The sequence below is a fragment of the Muscardinus avellanarius genome (assembly GCF_963383645.1).
Source record: "Muscardinus avellanarius genome assembly, chromosome: 1".
Classification (NCBI taxonomy): Eukaryota; Metazoa; Chordata; class Mammalia; order Rodentia; family Gliridae; genus Muscardinus; species Muscardinus avellanarius.
This window is the reverse complement of record NC_137786.1, coordinates 184,345,199-184,371,668: the sequence shown is the minus strand read 5'-3', so window position 1 is coordinate 184,371,668 and position 26,470 is coordinate 184,345,199. Positions and strand designations below refer to the sequence as shown.

At 43.8% G+C, this 26,470-nt stretch overlaps 3 protein-coding genes across 3 annotated transcripts in view; 2 read left to right on the top strand and 1 right to left on the bottom strand.

The window, feature by feature from the left end:
* Positions 1-3,515, top strand: part of DENND2B (DENN domain containing 2B) — a gene marked incomplete at both ends in the record, with an annotated part of 63,793 nt that extends 60,278 nt beyond the window's left edge. The window contains 4 exon segments of the mRNA XM_080705110.1: positions 849-960; positions 1,531-1,770; positions 2,580-2,666; positions 3,481-3,515. Coding sequence (XP_080561236.1) covers positions 849-960; positions 1,531-1,770; positions 2,580-2,666; positions 3,481-3,515 — 474 coding nt within the window.
* Positions 3,516-9,874: 6,359 nt separating this feature from the next.
* Positions 9,875-12,438, bottom strand: RPL27A (ribosomal protein L27a). The gene is made up of 5 exons (XM_080718617.1): positions 12,435-12,438; positions 11,986-12,049; positions 11,551-11,626; positions 10,821-10,995; positions 9,875-10,247 (listed from the first exon to the last, which is right to left on the bottom strand). Exons 1-5 carry the CDS (start codon positions 12,435-12,437, stop codon positions 10,119-10,121), a joined length of 447 nt encoding a protein of 148 aa, XP_080574743.1. The 5' UTR covers position 12,438; the 3' UTR covers positions 9,875-10,118.
* Positions 12,439-20,011: 7,573 nt separating this feature from the next.
* The window catches only part of TRIM66 (tripartite motif containing 66), a gene marked incomplete at both ends in the record, with an annotated part of 58,172 nt that continues 51,713 nt past the window's right edge, over positions 20,012-26,470 (top strand). The window contains one exon of the mRNA XM_080707190.1: positions 20,012-20,171. Within this exon, the coding sequence (XP_080563316.1) occupies positions 20,012-20,171 (160 nt within the window). The remainder of the gene's footprint in view (positions 20,172-26,470) is intronic.

The following is a 26,470-nucleotide window of genomic DNA, read 5'->3' as shown; positions in this document are numbered from 1 at the left end:
CATCTCTTCAGCATAGGCAGCTCCTTTAGTTTGGGGAGGGAGCTGGAGAGCAGGCAGAGAGAGATGGGGGGAGAGGGAGGGAGGAGGGGGGAGGGAGGGAAGGGGGGGGAGAGAGAGAGAGAGAGAGAGAGAGAGAGAGAGAGAGAGAGAGAGAAAGCAAGCTGAAGCTGGGGATATAACCCCCAAAGTAGAGGCCCCTGGGCTCAATCCCCAGTACCACAAAAATAAATAAATAAATAAATAAATAAATAAATAAATAAATAAATAAATGAAATTTTGCACTCATTGTTTTCAACTGCCAAAAACGTTTATTATTCGTGGAAATCCTCCTGCCTATCTCTACAAAGGAACTTAATCCAGTGTGTCTCCTCTGGAATGGTTGTTTTTTACACAGTACTGACAGTTTAGGACTCCCAGGTGTGCAGCATCTGGTTCAGGGCTCCAGTGCATGGACACTGAACCAGAATATAGACAGGACCAATGGCCCATCCTCAGCCTGAGACACAGGCTGCACCAGTCTCCTTTCCCTGAGTTCACTGTACTTCCCACCTGGGGCTGGAGGCACTGGGGAGAGTTCACCAGAGTATTAGGGTAGGAATGCTGACTATTTAGTCCTGGTCACAATGGCAGTGAATGCCACCGGCTCATACTTTTTTTTTAAAATCTGTATAACCTTGGGCAAGTTCCTAATCTTTCTTTAGTTCTTCACCATAAAACAAGGTTGATAGTAGTTTTAGAGTTACTGGGAGAATGAAAATGAGATTATGTGTCAAGCTTTTGAGCAGCATTAGAACAGGGTGCTTGTGGATGTCAGCTGCGATTCTTGTCACTGTGTCTTCCTTTCGCAGATGGATGATGAGGACACCTTGTTACCTAGAAAATTACAAGCAGCTCTGGAGCAGGCTCTAGAGAGGAAGAATGAACTGATCTCCCAGGACTCTGACAGCGACTCCGAAGATGGTAAGGGAGGCTTGCCTGCATAGAATGGCTCTGGTCCTGGACTCCTTTGCTCTGGGGCTGTACCTTGTGGGTCTGGGGCCCTATGCTATGAATGAGACCCTTGCCATACTGCTCCTAGTGTATGTAGGACCTTGGTCTTGCTCCAGTGCCTTTTCTACTCCAGGTTTGGGAAGGAAAGCACAGAGCTATGGCAACCAGAGACTCTTCTTGCTGACAGGGAACTGCTGTAAGCCACTCCAGGAGATGGAGGGACCTCCTCCTCCTGGGAAGCCAGGAAAATTACTTAGGGTGAGGGATGGGAAAGGGATGCTCCACCCTCTGATTTCTTTCATCCATTTAGTGAGGTTTTGCCAACTTCTATGTTCAGAACCCAGGTTCTGACCTCATGGTAACTAGCTCATGGGCTAGTTACCAGCAGGTGTGAACAGCTATTGATATTGTTTCTCAAGAACAGATAAGTGGTGCTGGCTGGAAGCTTTGTTGGGGAGAGGGAGACTACACACAGCTGGAGATTGGGTGGGGGGGAATGACGCTGGCCTGAATCTCAGAGATGTTTCTTTTCCCTTCCAGAATGTAATACCCTCAATGGGCTAGTGTCGGAGGTGTTTATTCGGTTCTTTGTGGAGACTGTTGGGCACTACTCCCTCTTTCTGACCCAGAGTGAGAAAGGGGAGAGGGCCTTTCAGCGAGAGGCCTTCCGCAAGTCTGTGGCCTCCAAAAGCATCCGCCGTTTTCTCGAAGTTTTTATGGAGTCTCAGATGTTTGCTGGCTTCATCCAAGACAGGGAGCTGAGGAAGTGTCGGGCAAAGGGTAAGGCCAGAAGAGCTTGGGGTGGGGGTTAAGGGCATCCTTCTCTAACCTTTTTGCCAGCAGAGCTGAACTAGACACTAGTGAAAGCTCTTGGGTGTCAGCGAGGACCAGACCTCTTAATACTCCTTTACTTCTGAAAGAAATTTCAAGGAAGCACTCTTCTTTGTCCCAGCAGATGCCTTCACAAGGCTGTGAACAGGCAGGAGCCCTGTGGCTAGAATGGGACCCAGCTCTACCTAAGAGCAGCTCGACATTGGTTGTGCATCCCCTGCCAATGTCCTTATTCATAGAAAAGGGCAAGATTGAGCAATTTAGGGACATTTGAGGACCCAGGAGTTCGGAAGTGTCTAATGACTAGGCTCACTGTCTTAGGTTGTTGGCAGTCCTCATTCAAGGCAGGATAGTTATATCTACATTTTATCAGCTCTCTGGTGCTTTTTTTTTTTTTTTTTCAAATCTCAAGATCTTTGTCCAACCTCAGGGTTATTATTTCTCCTATTCACCAATACTGCCCACTTAGTTTAACAAAGCCTTTTGGAACAACATGGTAGACTGATCTAGAAGAAGCAGAGGTGTCCACTTGGGGCCTCTCTGAAGCAGAACAGCATCCTCATAATAATGGGATCTTAATCTCCTTAAGCAGTAAACACCTGTCAGATGCCACTATGAATAGTTTAGACGAGCCAGTGTGAATCTTATCAAAGATGTTCCTACAAATTATAACCCCAAATGCTTCTTTTTTGGCATCTGTGTCCATTATCCATCATACAGACTCCAATGACCTCTTCCCTGTTCCTTCTCTTACCCAGGCCTCTTTGAACAGCGAGTAGAACAGTACTTAGAGGAGCTCCCTGACACCGAGCAGAGTGGAATGAATAAGTTCCTCCGAGGTTTGGGTAAGTAGATAGATGAGATAGATATTCAGCAAAGAGGGAGAGCCACTGTGTCCCACAGTAACTCTAAATCAGTGCCAACAGGTAGGGGCTAGAGACAGAGCAGGAGGAGATCCCTTGGTGAATGGAGAGAAGGTTCCCAGCCGTTGCTCCAAGGGCATTTGACACAGCAAACTGCAGAACAAAGAAAAACCACAGATTCTCACAAAAGGCAGGTGTTTGCGGATGCATGTACTCCTTCCTGAATGAATATAAGGGCTCTTAGGACCAGTGAGCTTTCTTCTAGGCCATGAGGGCCTTTATAAGTAGCAGTGCCAGGGTGCCCTTCCAGCAAAGCTCCACTCCCTTCAAGGAGCTCAGCCACCTAGATCACAGAACCACAGCATGTCTGTTTAACTGAACTAGGCATGTTGGCACACACCTGTAATCCCAGTACTTAGAGGAGTCTGAGACAGGAAGATTGCAAGTTCGAGGCCACGCTCAGGAACTTAGTGAGACCCTCTATCAAAATAAAAAATAAAAAAGCCTGGGGGTATAACTCATAGAATGTCCCTGAGTTCAATTCCCAGTACCAAAAAGAAGCAATCTATTTTTTAAAAACAAAGGGAAATTGAGGCCATTTTAAGTGGTTTGTTCAAAGTCACACAGTAATTGATTAAAGAAGTGCCCTAATTAGAGTATTTTCACTACCCCAATCAGATCTGTGCTCGTCTTTTTAATCTTTTCCCCCACTGAGAAGTATAAGGCTGTAAGAGGAAATAGAGGTTGGAAGAGATGCCACTGACAGATTCTCATTCTTGCTTTCTCTGGCCCACAGGCAACAAAATGAAGTTCCTCCACAAAAAGAATTAAACTCTTTCCCAGTAGCAGAGTCCAGTGCCTTGCAGAATTTGGAGCCTGGGGAGAGGGCCGAGCCTGGGACCCTCTGGCTGCTCCACCCCCACATACCCCACCTCCAAGCCAGCCCACCTCTGCCTTCACCATATCCCAGGATACTGTTTGTAAATAATCTGCTGTAAGCTTTCTTAACTGGTTTTGTAACAAGCAAAGAGAACCTGGTAAATATTTGTATATTCCCAAGTGGCTGGGTGCTTTCCTGCCCTGCCTAAGCATGGAGTTTTGCTGGGTGCTGGTGACTGGCCAATTATGTGCAGCTGACTGTCTCAGCCAAACCACTGATCTTCCTGAAGGTTTTTGGCCTGCCTGCCTCAGGCCCCTGCCGCCAGTCTTGGGCCGTGGAGAGTAGGGGGTATCTTATGTACAGGAGGACTATTTTTTTTTTAATCTTAAGAGTTTTATATTTTTTTCTAGTAGTCCCCCTCCACTAAGCCTGTTTTTGAAAGGCAAAGGCCACTCATTCCCCATTTGCAACATGGAATGGGGCTCTTCAGCCTGGTCCTCTTGTTCCCCCTCCCCTCTGAGATGGTCAGTGAATCAGTCGTGGGAAGCCCAGCCCGGACTCTGCCTGTGCTCTAGGCCTGACCCCCCCGTCAGTGGTGGCCATCATGCGGTACAGGGCATCCCTCCTTCCCACCCTCTACAAGTGTTTTCAATAAACAGTGTACAGTCATTGGACCCAAAGACTCATATGTTCCTTGGCTGGATTATCTAGAGTTCCCTCTCCTGGGAATGGGCTGAGCCAGGTCTATCCGGGATGAATGATGTTGAGCACTTCACGGGCTAGCTTCAGTAGGGGTCACTGACCTCCCCTGAAAGAGTTCTCTTGGCTTGAGTTGGATGACTGGTCTTAAGAGTTACAAGCTTCTCCATTAGTCAACCAGTCAGACAATACTTACATGTGTTTCCAGTGATGGGAAGAGTATGCTTTGCCCTTTGGCACCATTAGGTGAAGCTTAACCTTAATGGACATTGGTAGACTGAAGCCCAGCCACATGGCCGGTCACTCTTCATGTCATTCTGTGAATCATTCTACTGGAACCCTATCTTTGCACCCAGAAAATTGTGTAGAGGAGCTAAGGAAAGACACAGGGTGGGAAACAGGGGTGACTTAGAGTGGAGACCTTAAACACTCACAAGATAAAGTAATAAAATGGAATTCTCTTCATTGATTGGGTGTGATAGGATTTGAACTGAACAGTTTCCTGGCCTCTTATCCTAGCTTATTTATTTTGGTGGTACTGGGGGGTTCTTGGAAGCCCCTCTATCTCCGGGCTACACTCTCAGACCTATTTTATATTTTTGGAAACAGGGTCTCTTAAGCCAGTGTGTGGCTGGCTTCGAACCTGCGTGATCCTATCTCTGCCTCCCAAGCACGGGGATTATAAGCGTGCTCCACCATGCCAGGCATTATTCTAGCTTATTTAAATAGATGATTCAAGTCCTCTTCCCTCCTCCTTCCTGTCTCTACTGAGCCCTGCACAGGCCCTTGCCTGCCCATGGTTTAGGGCGTTTAGGGCTTATTTAGTAAGCAGGAAGCTTACCTTCTGAAAAGAAAATCATCTTCTCTGAAAAGACCTCCTATGTAAATGGCTTTGTAGCATTTGTTTGGAATAGAAAAGCAGGAACCAAGGCCTCAGGAGTCTGGGTTTTCAGCAGAGGATAAAAGAGGGATTTCAGCTGGGCATGGTGGTGCATGCTTGTAATCCCAGCATTTGTGAGGCTGAAACTGAAGATTGCAGTTTGAGGACTAGTGAGGACCTTTGCAACTTAGTGAGACCCCATTTCAAAATAAATAATACAAAAAATAGGGTGGGGGTGTAGCTCGGAGGTTGAATGCCCCTGGGTTTCACTCCCAATACCGTAAACAACAAAAATATAGGGATTTCAACCAGAAAATTAAAGGTAGTGTGTTAGCTACCTCCAGATCTAATCACTCAGCCTGGGCTTCATGACAGTCAGAGAAGTAAATTCTTTTAACAATAAACTAGTTCCATAGAGGTGTTTTATCTTTTCTTGTCCCTTTCCCTGCCCTCCCTTTAAATGTGGCCCCAAAGAACTGCAGACATGTTATCAATCGTAAGATATGGGTAAAATTTGAAACTTATCTTTAAAGTACAGTGACTCTTACCCCTTAGGTGAATCCCAGAGGGCCATGTCTCCCTCCTGTGGCTGCAGCTCCTGTTTAGAAAAGATGCTGGCAAGCAAGGTGTGGTGGTGCACTTATAATTCCAGCATTTGGGAGGCTGAGACAGAAGGATCACGGTTCAAAGACAGCCTCAGTTACTTAGGCCCTTTACCTTAGTGAGACCCTGTTTCATAATAAAGAATGAGTAGGCTGCAAAGTACCATACAGTGACTACCATGGCCAAGGAACGAAACCTTTATGGGTATGGGTATTTACAACTTAGTGAGACCCTGTTTCAAAATTAAAAAAAAAAAAAAAAGGCTGGGGTATGCCTCAGAGGTAGAATGCTCTTGGGTTAAATACCCACTACCACAAATACATGAAGTCTGAAAAAAAACCTTTAAGCTAAAATTCTGTTGTGTAGAACCAATTCCATCACAGAACACCTGATATCCTTGATTGCTTCACTTCCTTGATTGTGGTACAAAATCCCCTTTTTGCAGCACTGGGGACGGAACCCATGGACATATTCTATCTCCAAGCTACATCCCCAACCAATTTTTATTCTTAATTTTGGAACAGGGTCTCACTGAGTTGCAAAAGGCCTAAATAGTAGCCGAGGCTGTCTTTGAATCGCAATCCTCCTGTCATCCTCTCAAATGCTTGGATTACAAGCATAAGCCACCATGCCCAACTCTGATAAAAATTTAAAACATCTCTCTAGAGAATGATACTGCTTCCACTCAGGACAGAGAGGCTCAAGCAGTGCCTTTTGACAGCTCCGAGCAACACAATTGTTTCTTCTACTTAAGTCCCAGAGATGTCAGCCCTTTTCTATTCTGGAGTTCAAGAAAGGGCCTGGGCTGAGCCGGGCATGGTGGCGCATGCTTGTAATTCCCGTGCTTGGGAGACAAGAGACGGGAGGATCACGCAGGTTTGAAGGCTTAGGAGACCCTGTTTCCAAATAAAAATGTAAAAATAGGTCTGGGAGTGTAGAAGGGCTTCCAGGAACCCCAGTACCACCACCACCAAAAAAAAAAAAAAAAAAAAAAGGAAGGATGCCTGGGTTATGTCCTATATAATGGGTTTAGTAAGTTTCGATGAAGGGCAGACAAGCACCCTGTTCTGGGTGCTTTTTTTCCCCAGTAAATAACCATGCTTACTTAGCTTGGGATCTGTGAACAAGAAAGCCAGAGAAAATTACTTATCATTAGTATATTTTTGGTAGCCTTTCTCTTTTCCATATATATTGCTTTTCTTTTTCCTTTTTCTTTGGTGGTACTGGGAATTTAACCCAGGTAAATTCTACCCATTTTTATTTTGAAATAGGGCCTAAGTTGTGGAGGGCCTCACAATGGCTGTAAACCTGCGATCCTACTGTCTCACCCTTAAGTACTGGGATTACAAGTGAGCCACTGTGCCTGGAGCACACTGCCTTTTAACAAGAGTGAAATATGCATTTGGTTAAAAACTCAACTCAAGGCTGTATCAAACCCACCCACGCCAACTCCCCCACCTTCCAAAACTCAGAAGAAATTCTCTGGCTCATGTTCTCTAACACTTCCAGGCATGCAAATGCATTTTTGAAAGCCCAAGATACCTTTGAACACAGTTGTTTTCTAGACAACTGAAGGTTTCAGTGTTAGAAATTTCACATCATGACTGTACATGAAGACCACACCTTTGGTCAAATGTGCCTAAGCTGGGTGGAAAGCAAAGCATGGAGTACGGGCCAGATTTAAACCTCCTGCCACACTTGGGAAAGTACCAGTGCTCTTGCAAAGAAGTGACAAAAGCACACCAGGCGTGGTGGTGCACGCTTGTAATCCCTGCACTTGGGAGGCCGAGACAGGAGGATCACACAAATTCGAAGCCAGCCTCAGCTTAGTGAGGCTCTCAGCAACTTAGTGAGACCCTGTTTCCAAATAAAATATAAAAAGGTCTGGGAGTATAGACCCGAGGTAGAAAAAGCCCTGGGTTCCACCCCCAGGTACCATACACACACAAAAGTTAACAAAGCACGACTAAAAAGGAAAGAGCGCACGTTGCATTGCCACCTGGGAAGGGCAGCCATCGTGCCGTGAACCAAAGCCCAGTAGGAGTGGCAGATAACACAAGCTGAAAAGCTCTAGCCATATGGATCCCCCAAATTCTGCCAAGGATGTAAACTTTTAATTTGGTTTGAGTCCCAGATGCCTATGCCTGTTGCCCTTGGGCTGGTGACCCAGCAGGAATTATTACATTTGCTTTAATTACAAAACTTATGCCAGACTCCATCTGCAAATTATGTTGCAAGCATTCACCTTAAGTGCCAAAATTTACCTACAGGTCTGAGATCTTTATGAAAATCTAAGGTACATATACCTGCCAATAGGCCAGTCCACTCAAATAGTCAAGTCTCATGAAATAATGCCAATGGATGCAGGTTCACTGAAGCACTGATACTAGGGAAGATTTGGGGGCTCAAAAACTAGTCTGAACATCACAGATACAAGTATGTTTTCAGCAATTTTGTGTTCCCTTGAGTATGGATCACATTTTGTATCCTAACAGTGATAAGCACACTCTTAAACCACCAGAGTATCTGCCCAGCTTTTAGCTGAAGATGCTTTTAAGTGTACAAAGTAGCTTACATAGCTGCCCTACATGGGTTGGGGGAAAGATGTAGAATCTAGGTGTATGCCTTGTTTATCCTTACAGGACTGGAACCTCCCACACCCTGCTCCTTCCTTTTAGCAGGCAATTATGCTAAACCCAAGGTAAGCCTGGATTCCTACGAATGAATCTGGACAGTAACCATTGGCCACTTTGCCCAGTGCTCCACTACTTCATAAGTGAGCCAGTTGTTCCGCTTTCTGAATACTACCCCTTTTCGCACCCTACACTTACATCTATTGCCTAACCTTTCCAAATGGGCTCCTTCAAACTCTTCTTTTACTGCTTTGCCCAAACCACCTTCCCACCTGACAATACATGAAGGTTAACTGCCCTCATCTGTTCCCTTAATTGCTGGTACTTACCTAAGTGTTGAGGTGAACCGCTCCTGGCCAAAAAAAAAAAAAAAAAAAAAAAAGCAGGGGGCGCTGTGTGTTCATGCACACACCACCTGCCTGCTATAGATCCTTGGCCTCAGGTCTAAACGAATTATTTTCCTGATTCACTGTAATTTTTTCCTTTCCCAACTCAATCCAATCACATTTCGCCACCCCCCCCCCGCTCCTTTGTATTTCACCTCCAAAATCCTGTAGAAATTTTTACAAGACTTAGAGGATATCATCCTTCTTCACCCATGATGGTTCCCTTTTTTGGGGGCAGCACTGAAGATGAAACCCAGGGGAATTTTACCTGGGCTACAACCCAGCCCTATTTTTTAGTCCTTTCTATGTTTGAAACAGGGCCTGACCAACTAGTAGCTGAGGCTGTCCGCAAACCCCAATTGTCTGTCTCTGCCTCCAGAATGCGGGGATTACAAGTGTGTGCCGCCACACCTGGCTTTGGATGGTTCCAAAGGAATAAAGAAACATTTCCAACAAGCCAAACCCAGCAATACAGCAGTATTAAGGCCACCACAATTTTTCCCTTGCCCAAGATACTAGACTGCAAGCTTTTTTTTTTTTTAAGGTCAAATCAAGTTCAAAATTTCAGAGCTACTGAAGCTATAGCAAATAACTTACCTTGGGAACTCTGAGGATCAAGCATTGATCAAAGTTTTGCAACAAGACATACAAACCCTAGAAAACCACACTGTAGTTTCCAGCCCTGAAGATTTATTTATTCTAACATCAAGATTCCTGTGCATGAGGATCTGTGAATTCCTGACAACTGCTTTCTGGAATCTAATCCACTTTGGTGGTTTAAGTTTTTACGAGCTGGGTATGGTGGCAAATATGCTTGTATTCCAGTTCTTGGGAGGTTGAGACAGAATAGGTTGAAGGTCAGGCCCAGCAACTTATTGAGACCATTCCAAAACAAAACAATCAAATTGGGCTAGGGATGTAGCTCAGGGGTAGAATGCAAATGGTTTCAAATTACAATGGCAAGAGTACTCAGACATGCAAGCCTTGATGTGCTTAAAATTCAGGTTGGACCCCATTATTTGGTCCAAGATGAGGAGGCCAGATACAAAAATCTTCATTTCAGGAATCAAGTCGTAAAGCACTCCCTCAATTCTAACACTGCCCCCCTCTTTATGGTATGTCCCATGAAAATTCTGTAAAGACCATGCAACACCAAAATGGTAACAGGTTAAGGGCACCTTTTCCCACTTGCTTTACAGAGTACAATACCAAAGCCTCTTAACATGTACTTCAATTGTCAGGCATCACTTGCAATTTACAAATGGAAAAAAAAAAACACAAAAAACCCTATACTCAGACCACAAAGGAAGAGAATTTGTTAGCATTTAATGAACCTCTGGAACTGTGTGGCTTTCAAGCCACCAGGACACAGGCACCCCCAACACCTTTAATCTTCTCCTCAGCTCTTCTGCTGAAAAATTTGGCCTTGACGATGACAGGCTGCTTTGGGAGCTTTCCTTTCCCCAAAACTTTGTAGTAACCCTAGAAAGACAAAAGGAATAATGTACTATGGCAGGCACCAAATCCCTGATTGGTGTGAGGAATGACAGACCCACCCAAACTTTAGGGCCCCAGGTTAGGGCATGTTTCTGACTGGAGCACTAACAGGGGCACTGAGCAGCCCTTGCCAGTGAATCAAGACCAGCAAATTCTCTCCGAGAACTCTAGCACACCAGGACAAATGCTGTGTCAGGATGTGACTCTAGTCTCGACAAAGCCCAGACCTCCCTCTCCTGCTCAAGCACCCTAAAGTTCTTTTGTGGTTTTTTTTTGGGGGGGGGCGCTCTTCAGATAATGTAAGGCCATTACAAACATTAGGCTTGTATTGCCATGGATCTGTGCTCCCTAAATTTTCACTTCTGGGAGGGAAGATAGGACCAAGATAGGGAAGGAAATGAAGGAATAGTTCCATTTTTGTCATAGTCCATTACGTATGGCATTTCTACCAAAAGGTATAACTTTCAAGAGGTTAGTTGGTACATCCGGGAGATTTCAAATCAAAGATTAGGTTTACTAGTTTTATAAAAACAAGGAACATTATTCTAATTCACTCACCGATCGCACTACATCAATGATAGGAGCAGCTCCAGTCTTGTTTTTGGCAGCATTTACTCGTGTCTGCTCACTAACCAGTGTCCACAACTTATCAAGGTTGACAGTTGGGCAAAAGCTCTGGTTCCTCTTTAAGTGATAATGCCTCATACCAACTTTTCCAAAGTAACCTGGGTGACTGGGAAGAGAAGTGGACCTTGTTCATAATTGTACCTAATTACCTCCCCACACTGTAGTGTAAATTGGTTTAGAACAGTGACTGACACATGGTAGGTACTTTATACATCTCCTGAAATCAAATCTATGAAGAACATCAAAGTACTGGAAGGAAAAAGCTGGCTTTATATTATGGAACCAAGATAAACTGCAGGTTAGATCACTGGACAACCTTCTATGGATAATCTTCACTTTTCTAACAGGTTTCCTACAGAAGTAATCAAAACACAACACACTAATTGGTAGATATAGGCAAACCCAACAATTGTAGAGGACTGAGTATGAGGGTCTGTCACTAACCTGGTGACTGACTGTGTCACGAAGCCCACAGTCAGTGAATAAGGTCAGCAGTTATTCTTCGAGGACTCTAGCACACTAAGGCAACAGCCGATACCCCAGCGTGACTCTAGCCTCGATGGCAGGTTCTCAGTCCACATCAAGTGTACATTTGACATAACCGTGTAGGCCTGCCTTGTCTGCCCTCATCTCCAGTGAAAGCAGTCTAAGAAATACTCACTATTTGTCAAAGTTGATCCTGTGGTGATGCATGCCACCAGCATTACCCCGGCCTCCGGGGTGCTTCCGGTGCTTGCCTGCAGGAACACAAAGCTACATGGCTAACATAGCCTTCTCTAGAAAAAAAGCACACCTTCCCACTTAGGTACCGTTGCTTATGCTGTGTCTCTTTCAGCACTACCCTTCAAGTTAGCGAGTTAAAACAACTTTTCTACATTCCACATCACTTATGTTTTAATACCTCAACTTAATTTCTACCCTCCTGATCTTCTAAAATCCGGGAGAGCTAGACGCCCCTCAAATAGAGAAAAAAAAACCCAGCTGCCCAATTCAGTCTGACTCGATCGCAGAGAGATCCCGCCGGAACTCGCTCCTAAGATACCCATCTCCAGTGCACTGGAGACCCAAGGCCGCCCGGAGGGACGCCGGCGCTTACCGATGCGGCCGTGGCCGTGGCTCACGTGGCCCCTAAGTTTCCGCGTCTTCCTCAGTCTGGACGGCTGTGTGGGAAAAGGGGCTTGTTGGTAAGGCCTGCGGAGGAAGGGCAGCGAGCAGGGCCGGCAGGCGCGGCTCGGCCGCAGGCCTGGGTCACGAGTCTCATTCTGTCGCGTTCCGCAAGGCTGAGGCTGCGGCCGGGGTCGGGCCACCGAGGAAGGGCGGCGCCCGGGCGCCCCAGGCCGCGTGTCCCCGAGATCCCAACTCCGGGCCGAGCACGCGGCCCCAGACTCCCCGCCCCGGGCCCACGCCGGCCATCCTGCTCTGCGGCGGACCACGCGTAACCTGGAAGACCTTGCCAAAGTCGGGGAAAGATGGCTGGGAGAGAAGGGAAGCACAGCTCCACGCCGGCGGCGGAAAGAAAGCTGAGATAGCTAAAGAAACACCTACCATGTCGGCGGCCGAGACGAAAGAGGGAGGCCTTCCCCAAGTCTCGCGAGGTATCGGTCTGTGGGCGGGCCCACGCGCCTCACTTCCGGCCAGGAGGCGGGCCCGGGGCGGGGCTTCTGGTGTCGCGAGTTCCGGCTCCTGCCTGCCGCTTCCTTTTGTGTGCCGGCTGTCTGCACGGTGATTTCCGGTATTCTGCAGCGGCCGGCGCTCTGGTGCAGCTGGCTGTACCTGGCGTGGAAGCTGAAAGATGCTGAGAAGCCGGAGGCTTCGAGTACTCTGGTGCAGGCCGCCGCGGCCTGGGTGGGCCAGGCTCTCCTGGCGTCTTGGCCCAGGTACCGCCAAGGCCGACCCGGAGGGCCTCGGGACCGCTCAGCTTTTTACCAAATGCCCCAGCCCCGAGCGGCCCCCAGTTCTTTGTGTTCCTCTGGAGCCTGGTGGTTTGGAGCGGGGACGCACTGTTTACCCTCAGTGTACCTACCCGTTGCCTGAAGTTCTTGAGTATCGTTCCTGCAGTGCTTCCTCCGGGCCCTGCAGTCCGCTCTTCTGAGTGGACATTCTTCCTATTTTCACCTTGCGCTGTCGTCACAGGCGTCACCTCAAGTTTAAACAACCTGCTCTGAGCCCCAGACCTTGTAAATATTTATGCTAAGTGACGCTTGGCTTTTTAAAAAGTTATTTTTAAGGTACTAGGAATTGAACCCCAGGGCATTCAACCTCCGAGCCCTATTTTATATTTCATTTTGAAACAGGGTCTGAGTTGCTAAGAACCTTGCTAAGTTGCTGAGGTTGGTCTTCAACCTGCAGTCCCGTCTCAGCCTCCCAAGTGCTAAGATTATAGGCATGCACCTCTCTGCGTGGGCTGAAGGACATATTTAGGTTTTGGGGGGAACCTGTTTGACACGTCCCTGATCCCTTAGTCTTGTGGACCAGAGAGCTCCTCCCCAACTTGTACCCTATGGAAAGCATTCTCTTTGTGAAACTGTCTGATCAATTCCGTTATAGTTGCTCAGTGCTCACCCAGGAAACAGTCTAGTACATAGCTCTTACATAATTAAGTTACATTTGTCTTCCCTAATAGGCCAAATTCTCTAAGGGCTCAAGGATTGTGTGTTTTGCCCTAAGGCATAGCAAACCCAGGTGTGTTCTACCACTGAGCTACACCCCCAGCCTTTTTTGTTTATTTTGGTATGTGTCTATATGTATTTATTTTGTTTTTTCATGTGGTGCTGGGAATGGAACCCAGGAGTCTTCTACCTCCAGGTTATACCCCAGACCCATTTTATTTTTTATTTGGAAACAGGGTCTTGCTAGGTTGCTGAGAAGCTCACTAAGTAGCTAATCCTCCTATCTCAGCCTCCCAAGTTCTGGAATTAAAGGCATGTGTCACCAAGTCCGGGTCTATATGTATGCATTCATTCATTTATATACATTTTTATGTCATTGAGGATTGATCCTAGGGACATTCTATCTCTGAGCCTCAAGACCAGCCTTTCTTTCTTTCTTTCTTTCTTTCTTTCTTTCTTTCTTTCTTTCTTTCTTTCTTTCTTTCTTGTGGTACTGGTGATGGAACCTCAACATCCAAGCTACACCCTTCAGCCCTATTTTTTATTCTTTATTTTGAAACAGGGTCTCACTGAATTGCAGAGGGCCTCACTAAGTACTGGTTGACGCTGTCGCTAACAGCGATCCTCCTATCTCAGCCTCCCAAATGCTAGGATTATGAGCTTGTGCCACCATGCCCAGCTTATTTTTTATTTTGAAACAGTCTCACTAAATTGCTGAGCTGGCCTCGAACCTGTGCTGTTCCTGTCTCAGCCTCTAGAGTAGCTTGGATTTCCGCTGTTTATTTTTTAATGTATGCTCTGTACATATTTAAGTGAATGTTTCTTCACTGCTAGAAAAGACATCCCTCAGCTCACATTTGTAATCCCAGTACTTGGGAGGTTGATTTTGAGGATCACTGGTTCCTGACAAGTTTCAGCAACTTAGGCCCTCCACAGTTTAGGGAATCCCTTTTTCAAAATAAACGATAAAATATAGCTGGAGATGTAGCTTAGAGATAGAATGCCCCTGGCTCCCATTTCAGTATCACAAAAAAGAATAAAAAGAAAAGGCATCCCTCTTTAGTGGATTTCTTCAACCAGTGTTGAAGATTTCATTATCTCAGTTATTCTCTGTATAAAAGTGCCTTATTCCCTTCACAGCATGTATTCTAGCTATAGTATCCTATGTTCTCCCTGTCTCTGACTACCCTTGTTCCTTCCTTTTCAGACAAGCTTCTCAAAAAAGTAGTCCACAAATCTTGCCCATTTGCTAGCTTCTTGTTCATTATTTAGTTCTCTACAATGTAGCTCTCAGCTACATACTTAGTTCAAAGAGATTATCCCTACTAAGGTCATCAATAAACCAATTGCCAAATTGAATGGACATTTCTTATTCATACCATTTGTTTCTATTGAACTTTACTCCATTGACTTTTTTTTCTTTTTTTTTTTTTTGGTTGTGATACTGGGGATCAAACCCAGGGGCACTCTACCACTGGGCTATATCCTCAGCCTTTTATTTTTGTTGTTGTTGTTGGAGGGTACTAAGGATTGAACCCTGAGGCATTCTACCTCCAAGTTATGCCCCCAGCCCAATTTTATTTCTTATTTGGAAACAGGGTCTCGTTACTGAGAGCCTTGCTAAATTGCCGAGGCTGGCTTTGAACCTGTGATCCTCCTGTCTCAGACTCCTAGTACTGGAATTTTAAGTGTGCACCACCATACTTGTCTTTTTTTTTTTTTTTTTTTTTTTTGGACGAGGTTTTGCTAAGTTGCTCAGGCTGGCCTCTAACTTGTGGTCCTCCTGCCTCACCATCCTAAATCTCTGGTATTACAGGTATGTGCCATCATCCTCCTTAGACTTTAGACTTTTTTTTTTTTTTTTTAGAGATATTCTTGCTTTTTTCCTTCTCTGTCTGCTTGACTCTTTTTTGGTTCCTCTAACTTTGTTCATAATTTAAATAATTGATGTCCCTCAGCTTTTATTTCCTGTCCCTCATAGTATTTCACAGTACCTGGTCTCCTTGGGTGGCATCAATTCACATCTATATTGCTGAGCACTACACCCATACATTCTCTTCATTACTGGTTAGCGTCTCTTGGATTTACAGGCAAACATATCTAAACTCAATCTTTCTCACAAGTACTTTCTTTATATCTTGGTGAGTGGCAGTATTGTTCATCTGGATATGTCAGAAAGACCTGAAAATTGCCCCTAAGCCCTCACTTCCTCTCATACACTGTTGCCATTCTTTTTCTATATCTCTCAAATCAGCTTCCTCTTTTTCAGCCCTATTACCACTGCCTCCATTCAGGCCTTCTTCCTTTTTATCTGACATTCCAACCCTTGGATAAATGCTCTACCTTAACACCTCCATCAGGTTAGTACTCTCGAACAACTTCATTTTAAACATAATTTTAATAACTCCTTTTATCAACAGATAGCACCTTCCTATAGCTTCTCTACAAGCTTCTACTGCAGCCATACTTTACTTCCCTTCTTCATTCTCCTGTACTCAGCATGCCATTTCTCACGGCTGGAGTGCCCTTCTTCTTCCTGACTGTATGTCCTGAATCTTCCTCAAGCTTTATTATTAAATTCTGCTTCTCCCTAGAACACGGCTGCCCACAATAATAGCCTCAACATTTCCAGAGGATCTTGCAATTTACAAAAATGCATCTACCTAAGAGTTCAGCATTACCAACTTTATTTTATGTATGAAAAAAACGGCACAGAAGAATTGAGTGACTTGCCAGAGGTTAGATAGCTGGTAGGATATGGAGCCTGGGCCTAGCCTTACTCCTTTCTCTGGATCCTATGTTTACCTCAGTGACCACTCCCTCTCTGACCTCACAGCAGTGTGGTATTCATCACTCCTTCAACTTTAACCATATACTGCCTGTGACCCGCAGAAAGAGGGATCTTGAGAGTGGGACAGAAAGGTCTAAGAAGAGATCATCCTACATTTGACAATCTAGACTGGCCTATAAGTGCACAAGGAATGGAGTAAGCTGCCCAGAAACTACCCTTGGGAAGATGATCTGTCAATGGAGGTAAGCTGGGCAGAGCCTTGGGAATGGAGGGTAACCACAGGGTGCATTGTAACTGGGGCCTCAGGCAAGGATTAAGCCTGTGCAAAGGGTAGAGGTAGGGTGTTGGTATTAGGACTCTGCTTTTGAATAGTTTGCAGCTGGGTGTGGTGGTAGCACATGCTTGTAAACCCAGTACTTAGGAGGCTAAGACAGGTGGATCACAAGTTCAAGCCAACCTTGGCAACTTAGCGAAGCTCTTAGCAACCTAGTGAGACTCTGTTTTTCAAATAAGAAATAAAATGTAGTTCAGAGGTATAATGCCTCTGGGTTCAATCTCCAGTACAAATAAAAAAAAAAAGTTTGCCAAATTCCTTGGTTATTGAGGAGCTACATCCTGCCCTTCAGGCCACCTGGGTGAAGAGAGGCCTCTGTTGGATTCTGTGCTCACCTAATACTCTTCTCATTGGTTCTTGGATGGCCAGGATGGAGGTGGTTCCCTAGGAAGTTGTCTGCCTATGGCTTTCTAGCCAGCTCCCACTACAAGGCAACTCTGTGACTTAAGCATACGGTGCATGTGGTGTTTATTCAGTGGATCAGTTCCCCTAGGTCTGCCAGCTCTGAAAGAACAGACAAAGCTGAGTTCTATGCCTGCAAAGTTGAATAGCAACTGGATATTAGGCATTAAGCGACCCATCTCTCCCCGCCTGGTACACAGGGCATGATCTTGGACATGACCCCTGAGAGGTGTCCTCTGTGACATCTGCTCTGAAGGAGAGCATGGCCTTATGACATCTCAGGCATCTGCACTCCCTCAGAGAGTCAGGACCTAAGAAAATACTGTGAAATGAGCCGAAGGGAGCTGGTGCCAGGCAGCAGCCTGGTAAGGCAGGTAAATGTGGTGCTGACCTTTTGCTACCTCAGACCTCTTTCCAAGTGGCTTTGGGAACACATTGCCACCCTAAAGAGGGCCTTGGGGATACCTCTCCCTTTTTCTCCTATCTAGGTTCTTGATTTCATCATTAGTCCACACAGCAACAATAGCATGAATACTTCCAGCCTTGTTTTCCTCTACTTTATTTTTAGATATGGACATTTAGAACTATTATGTTGTTTCCCTTTTTTAAAGGTAGAGTACTATTAATTCAAGATGGGGAGAGCCAGAATTTCTGTTCTTTTCTAAGGAAAAATTAGAAAAAGACCTCAGAAATCCAAATTTATTTCAGAAAGAACTTAAAATGAACAAGTAATGAAAAAAGTATACCATTGAAAGAAATTCTGCAAAAGCATAAACATCTCAAATCATCCCTCCTACAGTGTTGTTTTCATTTCTGGATGCCACTTTTCAGCTTTTGTTGACATGAAGACATAGCTGTCTGCAAAGTTGATTATCATTGGTATTTGTATTTTCCTTTTCATTTACATGACATTTTTCTTATCACTATGAAGAGTAATTTACTTCAGCACATACCATTATTATATTTTTGTTTTCATTTTTTTGTTCTTATTGTATTCTTTGCTATTAGAGGCAAGAATACAATGAACATTTGTGTATATATAGTTTTTTTCTTCTGTCAAATAACTTGTCTAGGGTAAATTCCCAGGAGAGAGATTGCTGGATATATGGTATGAGCATTTATATGATTCATTTTATGTTGCTATTTTTTCAAATGGATTGTACCAATTTATGTACCAGTAGTATGTACAGCTTTGAATTCCATTTCAACTTCCCTAGACTCAGGATTTTGTCTGTGCTTATTTTTTATTTTTTCAGTAGTTTTTCCTTTAGGGGGAAATCCATGGGATAACAGGTGGATTTTTCTTCAACACAAAGTAAAAATAATATAATTTGAAGATTATAGATTTTTATAAGTCTCTTTTGTGTTGGATAGATAAAAAAAATCATTGTATTACATGTCAATTATGTTTCTAAAAGCTTTGTTGGAAGCTGGTATGGAAACCTGGTCTTTACACTCAGGACAGCAAACTGTGAAAAAAAGAATTATAGGATCTTTGAGAGTAATTTATCCAATATACACACAAAAAAGAGCAGCTTAGCTGGGCGTGGTGGCATGTGCTTGTAAGTACTTGGGAGGCTGAAACAGGAGGATCCCAGGTTTGCAGCCAGCCTCAGCTACTTAGTGAGGCTCTCTGCAATTTAGTGAGACCCTGTTTCAAAATAAAGAATAAAAAATATGGTTGGGGGTGTAGCTCAGAGGTAAAACGCTCCTAGACTCCATCCCCAGTATTGAAAAAAAAAAAAAAAAGAACATTTGCATTGTTGGTACCAAAATAATGATGTATGAAACTGTTGGTTCTTTGGGCATCAAACTGGTATAAATCACTGGATCTTGTATTCCTTCACCATTAGCTATATGCAGTAAAAACAAAACAAGAAAAAACCCCAAAGTCTAATTTAAAACGGGTATGGTGGCATGTACGTATAGCCTCAGCTACTCAAGAGGCAGAGGCAAGAGGATTACTTTGGTCCAGGAGTTTGAGGCCAACCTGAACAATGTAAAGATACCCTGACCCTTAAAACAATAGTAACAACAACCACAACAAAACTAACTTAAAAATGTGATGAAGAAGTAAAATTTATTTATTTATTTATTTATTTATTTATTTATTGCGGGTCTGGGGATGGAACCCAGGGGCATTCAACCTCCGAGCTACACCTCCTGCCCTATTTTTTATTCTTTATTTTGAAACCAGGTCTCACTGAGTTGCAAAGAGCCTCACTAAGTAGCCGAGGCTGTCCGTGAACCGCGATCCTCCAGTCTCAGCCTCCCAAATGCTGGGATTACAAGCATGCGCCACCACACCCAGCTGAAGTAAAATTTATTAAATCTCAACTCTTTTTAGGGAGGAGGACTGGAGATTGAAACCAGTGGCATTCTACCTCCAAGCTACACTCCCATTAATTTGTGAAAGTACCATAATCTCTATTTGCAAGGGTGGTTGTGAGGTTTGAAAGAAAGTATATAAAGCACCTGGCATAAATTTGGCCCTTAATGAATTTCATAGCCTATCCCCAAATTAAAACTTGAACCAGGCTCGTCCACTGATAAGAAGAGGCACAGGCAGAAATGGGACAGTTGAAGGCAAGCAAACTTTGTCGGAAACATGCAACCCAGCAGAATCCTCCAGGCTTTGTTTTTCACAGCAGAGATGCTGGATTCCCTGGGTCCAAGTACAGGGTTTGAGGCTGAGACTTGAGCCTCCAGATCTGGCAAGGCACATGACCTGGACTTCTGAGGATCTTCTCTATGAAGCTTCTCTGGCCAGTTCCGGAATCTTCCTCTCCCCCCAAAAATGTCACTCTGCTTTATGTTTCACTTACAGGGCGTTGAGCTTGCTCGCTCTACACGCTGCTTCACCCCTGAGGATGTCAGTGGAAAAGCCCTGGTACTGGGCAGGGGCCTGGGCTTGGGCATGGACACAGGCATGAACTTTATGAGGCAACTACTAGCTGACCAGAAGCCGTGCTCTAAGGATGCACAGATGGAAGCTGTGGCACCAACCTGCTCCTTGTGTCGTCAAGACCTGCAGGAGGCAGGCTCTCGGCTTCTACCATGCCAACATTTGCTCTGTATGGACTGCTTTCAGGGCTTGATACAGGAGGTAGGGCACATTGCCAGGACTCGTGGGACTGTCCCAGATGGTAAGTACAAAAGCACCACAAGTTCACCTCCTTATAGAGCACAGGTCTCTTCCTGTTTCTTCGGAACTGAGTTTCAGGTGTAGACAGAATCAAAATGTAAATGCCCGTGGGACGCTCACTACTGAAAGTAACTCTTTGGGGAATTTGTGAGACAGAGCAAATCCTCTCGATGCCTAATACATCTGTTGTGTAAGCTGGGGACTTTTCATCTTCGGGATTTCCTTAAATTGATGGCAGAACAAGAGGCCTGTGAAGGTTTTGATGTGAGGTTTGGCTGGCATCACAGAAGAAGATATATTCTGGCTGGTTAACCTCCAAGGCTGAGAAAGAACAGCTGGCTTCCTAGTGTTGGTCAGGACCAGGTTTTGAACAGAATTACACTGACTAGTGAACCACTCACTATTTAAGCTGCTACCTGGCACAGGAGGGTGAGCCTGTGTCTTACTCCTGAATGTCAGGTTTCCTAGGAAACAATCAAATTAAGACCTGTGAAGTCCTTGGAGACAGGAAGTAGGCTTTCATTTCAGGATTCTAGCACAGGGCCTGTAGAGAAGTAAAGTGAATATTGCTGAATGAAATTGGATAGTGAGAAAGTCAATTAAGTGGCAACACTTAGAAACATCATCTTGGATCCTTTCCAGAGTGAATCGTAGCACACATCTAGGCTTTCTCTGATGAGCTTTGGATCTGGATTTTCAGCTCTCTGAACCCATTGTCAAGCAACCTGATCGCTCTGAGTCTGCTGATAATTTGGAGCACAGAAAGATACACTCTGCTTTGATTTTTAAAATGAGATCTGGTTTCAAAATAAAAATGGCTGGGGTTATAGCTGAGAGGTAGCACATCCTTGGGTTAATTCTCTAGTAACACACATACACATACACACACACACACACACACACACACACACATACACACACACATTGACATATGATGTTTAAACTTATAACTTAGACTTTGTTCTTCATTTAGCTTTTAATTTTAACTTTCAAGTATGATTCTACTTATTATATAAGTCTACCTATAAACATTAACAATGACTTTTAAAGGACCTATGATTAATAGTTAAACTTATTTATAAACTTTGTTAATATTTGGTTTCCTAAATTAAATGTATTTTCTTTCTGGTGTGTGTGTGTTAGTTACTGGGGATTGAACCTATGGGTGTTCTACCTCTGAGCTACACCCCCAGGCCTATTTTATTGTTTATTTTGAAACAGGGTCTTATTAAGCTGCAAAGGTCTTGGTGTTGCTGAGGCTGGCCATGAACTCAAGTACTGGGATTATAAGCATGTGCCACCATGCCCAGCTTTTTTTTTCTTTTTAAGTATTTCAGTTGTCATTCCTAATTACTTAAAGAACTCTAGGAAATACAGTAAATTTATAAGCATGGCAAATTCTAAATATGTCTTCACAATTCAAGTACTGTTGGGTAAATATCCAGAATGTATATAAAGGAACTCCTACTTAACAACAAAAATGGGCAAAGGACTTAAATAGGTGTTTCTCTAAAGAAGATATATAAATGGCCAATAAGCACATGAAAAAATGCTCAATATCAGTAATCATTAGGGAAATCCAGATCAAACCCACAGTAGGCGATTACTTATACCCATGAAGATGGCTATTAAACAAAAAAGACTAAAAAGGAAAAAAACAAAACCCCCAAAACCTAGAAAATACCAAGTGTTCTGGCATGGTGTACATACCTGTAATTCAGTTCTTGGGAGGCTAAGAAGGAAGATCATAGGTTTGAAGCCAGTCTCAGCAATTTAGCAAGGTCCTAAGCAACACAGCGAGACTCTGTTTCAAAATTTAAAAAATAGGGTATAGGTTGGAGGTAGAATGCCTCCCCAGCAACACACACACACACACACACACACACACACACACGAGAGAGAGAGAGAGAGAGAGAGAGAGAGAGAGAGAGAGAGAGAGAGAGAGAAAGAGAAAATACTGTTTGGCAAAGATACAGAGAAATTGGAAATTATAATCCTTGTGCACTATTGGAGGGAATAAAAATTAGTGCAGCTGCTGTGAAAAACAATATGGCTGCTTTTGTGTGTGTGTGTGTGTGTGTGTGTGTGTGTGTGTGTGGTACTGGGGGTGGAACCCAGGTACTTCTCTACCTCCAGACTATACTCCCAGACCTATTTTATACTTTATTTGGAAACAGGGTCTCACTAAGCTGCTGAGAGCCTTACTCAGTAGCTGAGGCTAGCTTTGAACCTGTGTTATCCTTCTGTCTCAGCCTCCTAAGTGCTGGGATTACAAGCGTGCGCCACCATGCCAGGCTCTATGGCAATTCTTAAAAAAATAAAAATAAAAATAGAATGATAGCCAGTTATTCCACTTATGGTCACATACTCAAAAGAATTTATTGGAGGAACTAGAAACAATATCTGAACATTCATATTCATAGTAGAATTATTTACAAGTCACAAGTTGGAAGCGTTTCAAGTGTCCATCAACAGAAGAATAGATAAGCAAAACGTGGTGTATCCATACAATGGAATATTATCTAGCCTTAATAAGGGAGAAAATTCCGACACATGCTGTAATATGTATGAACTTTTTTTTTTTTTTCAATAGTAGGGATGGAACCCAGGGGCATTCTACCTCTGAGCTACACCCTCAGCCCTATTTTTTATTCTTTATTTTGAAACAGGGTCTCACAGAGTTGCAAAAGGCTTCAATAAGTAGTAGCTGAGGCTGTCTGCAAACCGTAATCAATCGTGTAAATACTTTTATGGGTATAGTAGCACAGGGTATTGAATTCAGGATCCAGGACCTTGCATTTGGTAGGCAAGCACGGTACCATGAGCTACATTTCCAGCCCCGAACCTTGAAGACATTCTGCTAAATGAAATAAACCAAACCAGTCACAAAAGATCAAGTACTATGTGCTTCCAATTACATGAAGTACTAGAGAGTCAGTTTCATAGAGACAGAAAGTAAAATGACAGTGGTTGCCCAGAGGGTGGGGGTTGGAGGGAGTTATTGTTTAATAAGTGTAGGGTTTTAGTTTTGCCCTTTTTTGTTGTTGTACTGAGGATTGAACTCAGGAGCATTCTACTTCCAAGCTACACCTCTCATTCTTTTTATTTTGAAATAGAGTCTTGCTGAGTTTCTGAGGGTCTTACAAAGTTGATGAGGTTGGTTTCAAACCTGTGATCCTCCTGTCTTAGCCTCCCAAATATAGACAAGTGTGTCACCATGGGGGCTCAAAGTTTAGCTCTTTGATCTTTTATCTCACTTAAGTTGTTGCTGTTTTGTTTTTTGGTGCTGGAAATTGAATCCAAGGCTTGAGAATGTCTGGCAAGTCCTCTACCATTGAGCTACACCCCCACCCCTCACTTAAGATTTTTTTTTTAGGGGGGTCCTGGGGTTCCTGGAAGCCCTTCTACTTCTGGGCTACACTCCCAGACCTATTATGTACTTTTTAATGTGGAAACAGGTTCTTTTAAGCCAGCGCGGCTGGCTTCGAACCTGCGTGATCCTCCTGTCTCCGCCTCCCAAGCACGGGTATTACAAGCGTGCGCCACCACGCTCAGCCAAAAAGATACTTAATGTGAACTAATTATGTATATCTCAAAGGTTTGTTTGACTCTAAAGTCAGAAAATTAAATTCATATTAATAGCCAGGTGTAGTGGCGCATACTTGTAATCTCAGCACTTGGGAGGCTGAGACAGGAGGATCATGCAGGTTCGAAGCCAGCCTCAGTTACTTAGTGAGGCTCTCACCAACTTAGACCCTGTTTCCAAATAAAATATAAAAATAGGGCGGGGAGTATAGCTAGAGGTAGAAAGCCTCTGGGTTCCACCCCCAGTACCACAAAAGAAAGAAAGAAAGAAAGAAAGAAAGAAAGAAAGAAAAAAAAATAGGGTTGGAGTTGTAGCTTGGAGCTAGAATGTTCCTGGTTAACCCCTCAGTACCGCAAAAATAAATAAATAAATAAATAAATAAATAAATAAATTCATATTAGTATCCAGGCATCGTGACATATACCTGAAATCTCTGTACTTGGAAGGCTGAGATAGGAGTATCAAAGGTTCAAGGACAGCCTTAACAACATAGATTCTCAGCAATCTAGGGAATCCCTGTTTAAAAACAAAACATGGAGCTGGGCATGATGGCGCATGCTTGTAATCCCAGCATTCAGGAAACTGAGACTGGAGGATCGCAGTTTGTGGTTCGTGGACAGCCACAGCTACTTAGTGAAGCCCTCTGCAACTCAGTGAGACTCTGTTTTAAAATAAAGAATAAAAAATAGGGCAGGGGGTATAGCTTGGAGGTTGAATGCCCCTGGGTTCCATCCCCAGACACACACACACACACACACACACACACACACACACACACACACACAAAAGCAAAGATGTGGTGTAGCTCGGAGGTAGAATGCTCTGGGTTCAATCCCCAATAACACACCTACAAAAATTCATATTAATGACAATTATTATAATTATAGTGTTTGTCAACCATTATTCTAACCAAAAAGGAGAACAAAAGCATAAGCTTTGATATCAATATATCAGTTCATTTGAGTGTCAGTCCTTATCTGTCTGCCACTTAATTGTGTAATTTGGGCAACTTCGTTTCTTTTTTTTGGGGGGTGGTGGTGGTGGTGGTGGTACTGAGGATGGAACCCTTCTATTTCCAGGCTACACTCCAAGACCTATTTTTTATATTTTTATTTGGAAACAGGGTCTCTTAAGCCAGAAAGGCTGGCTTCAAACCTGTGCAATCCTCCCATCTCCACCTCCCAAGCACTGAAATTACAAGTGTCTACCACCACACCCGGCTTCATTTATTTTTGCTTGTGGCATTTCCCCTGAAAGATAAGAATTATGATACCAGTAACTAACTCATAGGAATGTTTTGAAGGTTTAAATGAGAACATATGCATAAAGCATTCTGAGTCAGGTGCAATGCTGTGTGTCTGTAATCTCAGCACTTAGGAGGCTGAGACAGAGGATCACAGGTTTGAGGTCAGTGCATTGTAACATAGCAAGAACCTGTTTCAAAATAAAAAATAAAGTAGAGGTTGGGGTGTAACTCAGAGTTAGAATGCCCATGAGCTTAATCTGCTGTAACACACACATACACACACAAACACACTCACTCCACACTTTGCCTAATATGTAGTAAAAGTCTAAGAAATATATATAAAAAAAGATCTTATTTACCCAGGGGCTTGGGAGGTTGAGGCAGGAGGATCACAAGTTTGGGGCCAGCCTCAACAATTCAACAAGAATAAAATAAAAAGGGCTAGGATATAGCCCAGTGGTAGAGTGCCCCTGAGTTCTATGTCTAGTACTTCAGGGGGGCTGTTACTTAGAACTTGTAAAACTATGAAGTAGAAACAAAACAGGACAAAAACCCTGTTAGATATAAACATGCTTGATTTGGGACTAGAGGGGCAATTTCTTCTATATGTGACATTTTATATTCTTTTATATGTCTTACGTTGAGCTAGGCCATTGTTAACCTTTTATATTTGCACTTATGGTTGAAGAGTGAAATAATCTCTTTATTCCTTGGAGCTGTGTGTTGTGGTATTTGTTAGTTTGTACACTGTCTCTCCCACAGGTATTTACTAGCTACCATATACCAGGCCCTGTAGCGTTTAAGTACAGAGATGAAAAGAAGCCAAACTTTAAGGAAGTCAGATTCTAGTAACAACAGGTAGAGCGGTGAGGTTGTGCACACCTATAATCCAAGTTCTCATGAGGCTGAGGTAGGAGAATCAGAGGTTGAAGGCCAGCGTACTGCGACTCAGTGAGACCCTGGTTCAAAAATAAAAAATAAAAACTGGGTGTGATAACACATGTTTGTAATCCCAGTACTTGGGAGGCAGGAACCAGAGGATTGCAGGTTAAGAGAACAGCTTCAGCAATTTAATGAGACCCTCAGCAACTTAGCAATATCCTGTTTCAAAATTAAAAAAAAAATGTTCTAGGGGTGTAATTTGGAGGTAGAATACCCCTGGGTTCAATCTCTGGTACCAAAATAAATAAATGACTAAATAAAAGGGCCAGGGGCAGCAGCTCAAAAGTAGAACCCCCTGGGTTCAATCTCCAGTAACCCCTCTCCTCAAAAGACACAGATAAGTACACAGATTGTTTAAAGTTCAATCAAAGGAATAATAACAACTGGGTATGGTGGCCCACACCTGTAATCCTAGTATTTGGGAGGCTGAGACAGGGGGATTGCAGATACTCTTTCAAAACAAAAAGGGCTGAGGCTGTGGCTTGGAGATAGAATATCCCAGGGTTCAGTCCCCACTAACACACAC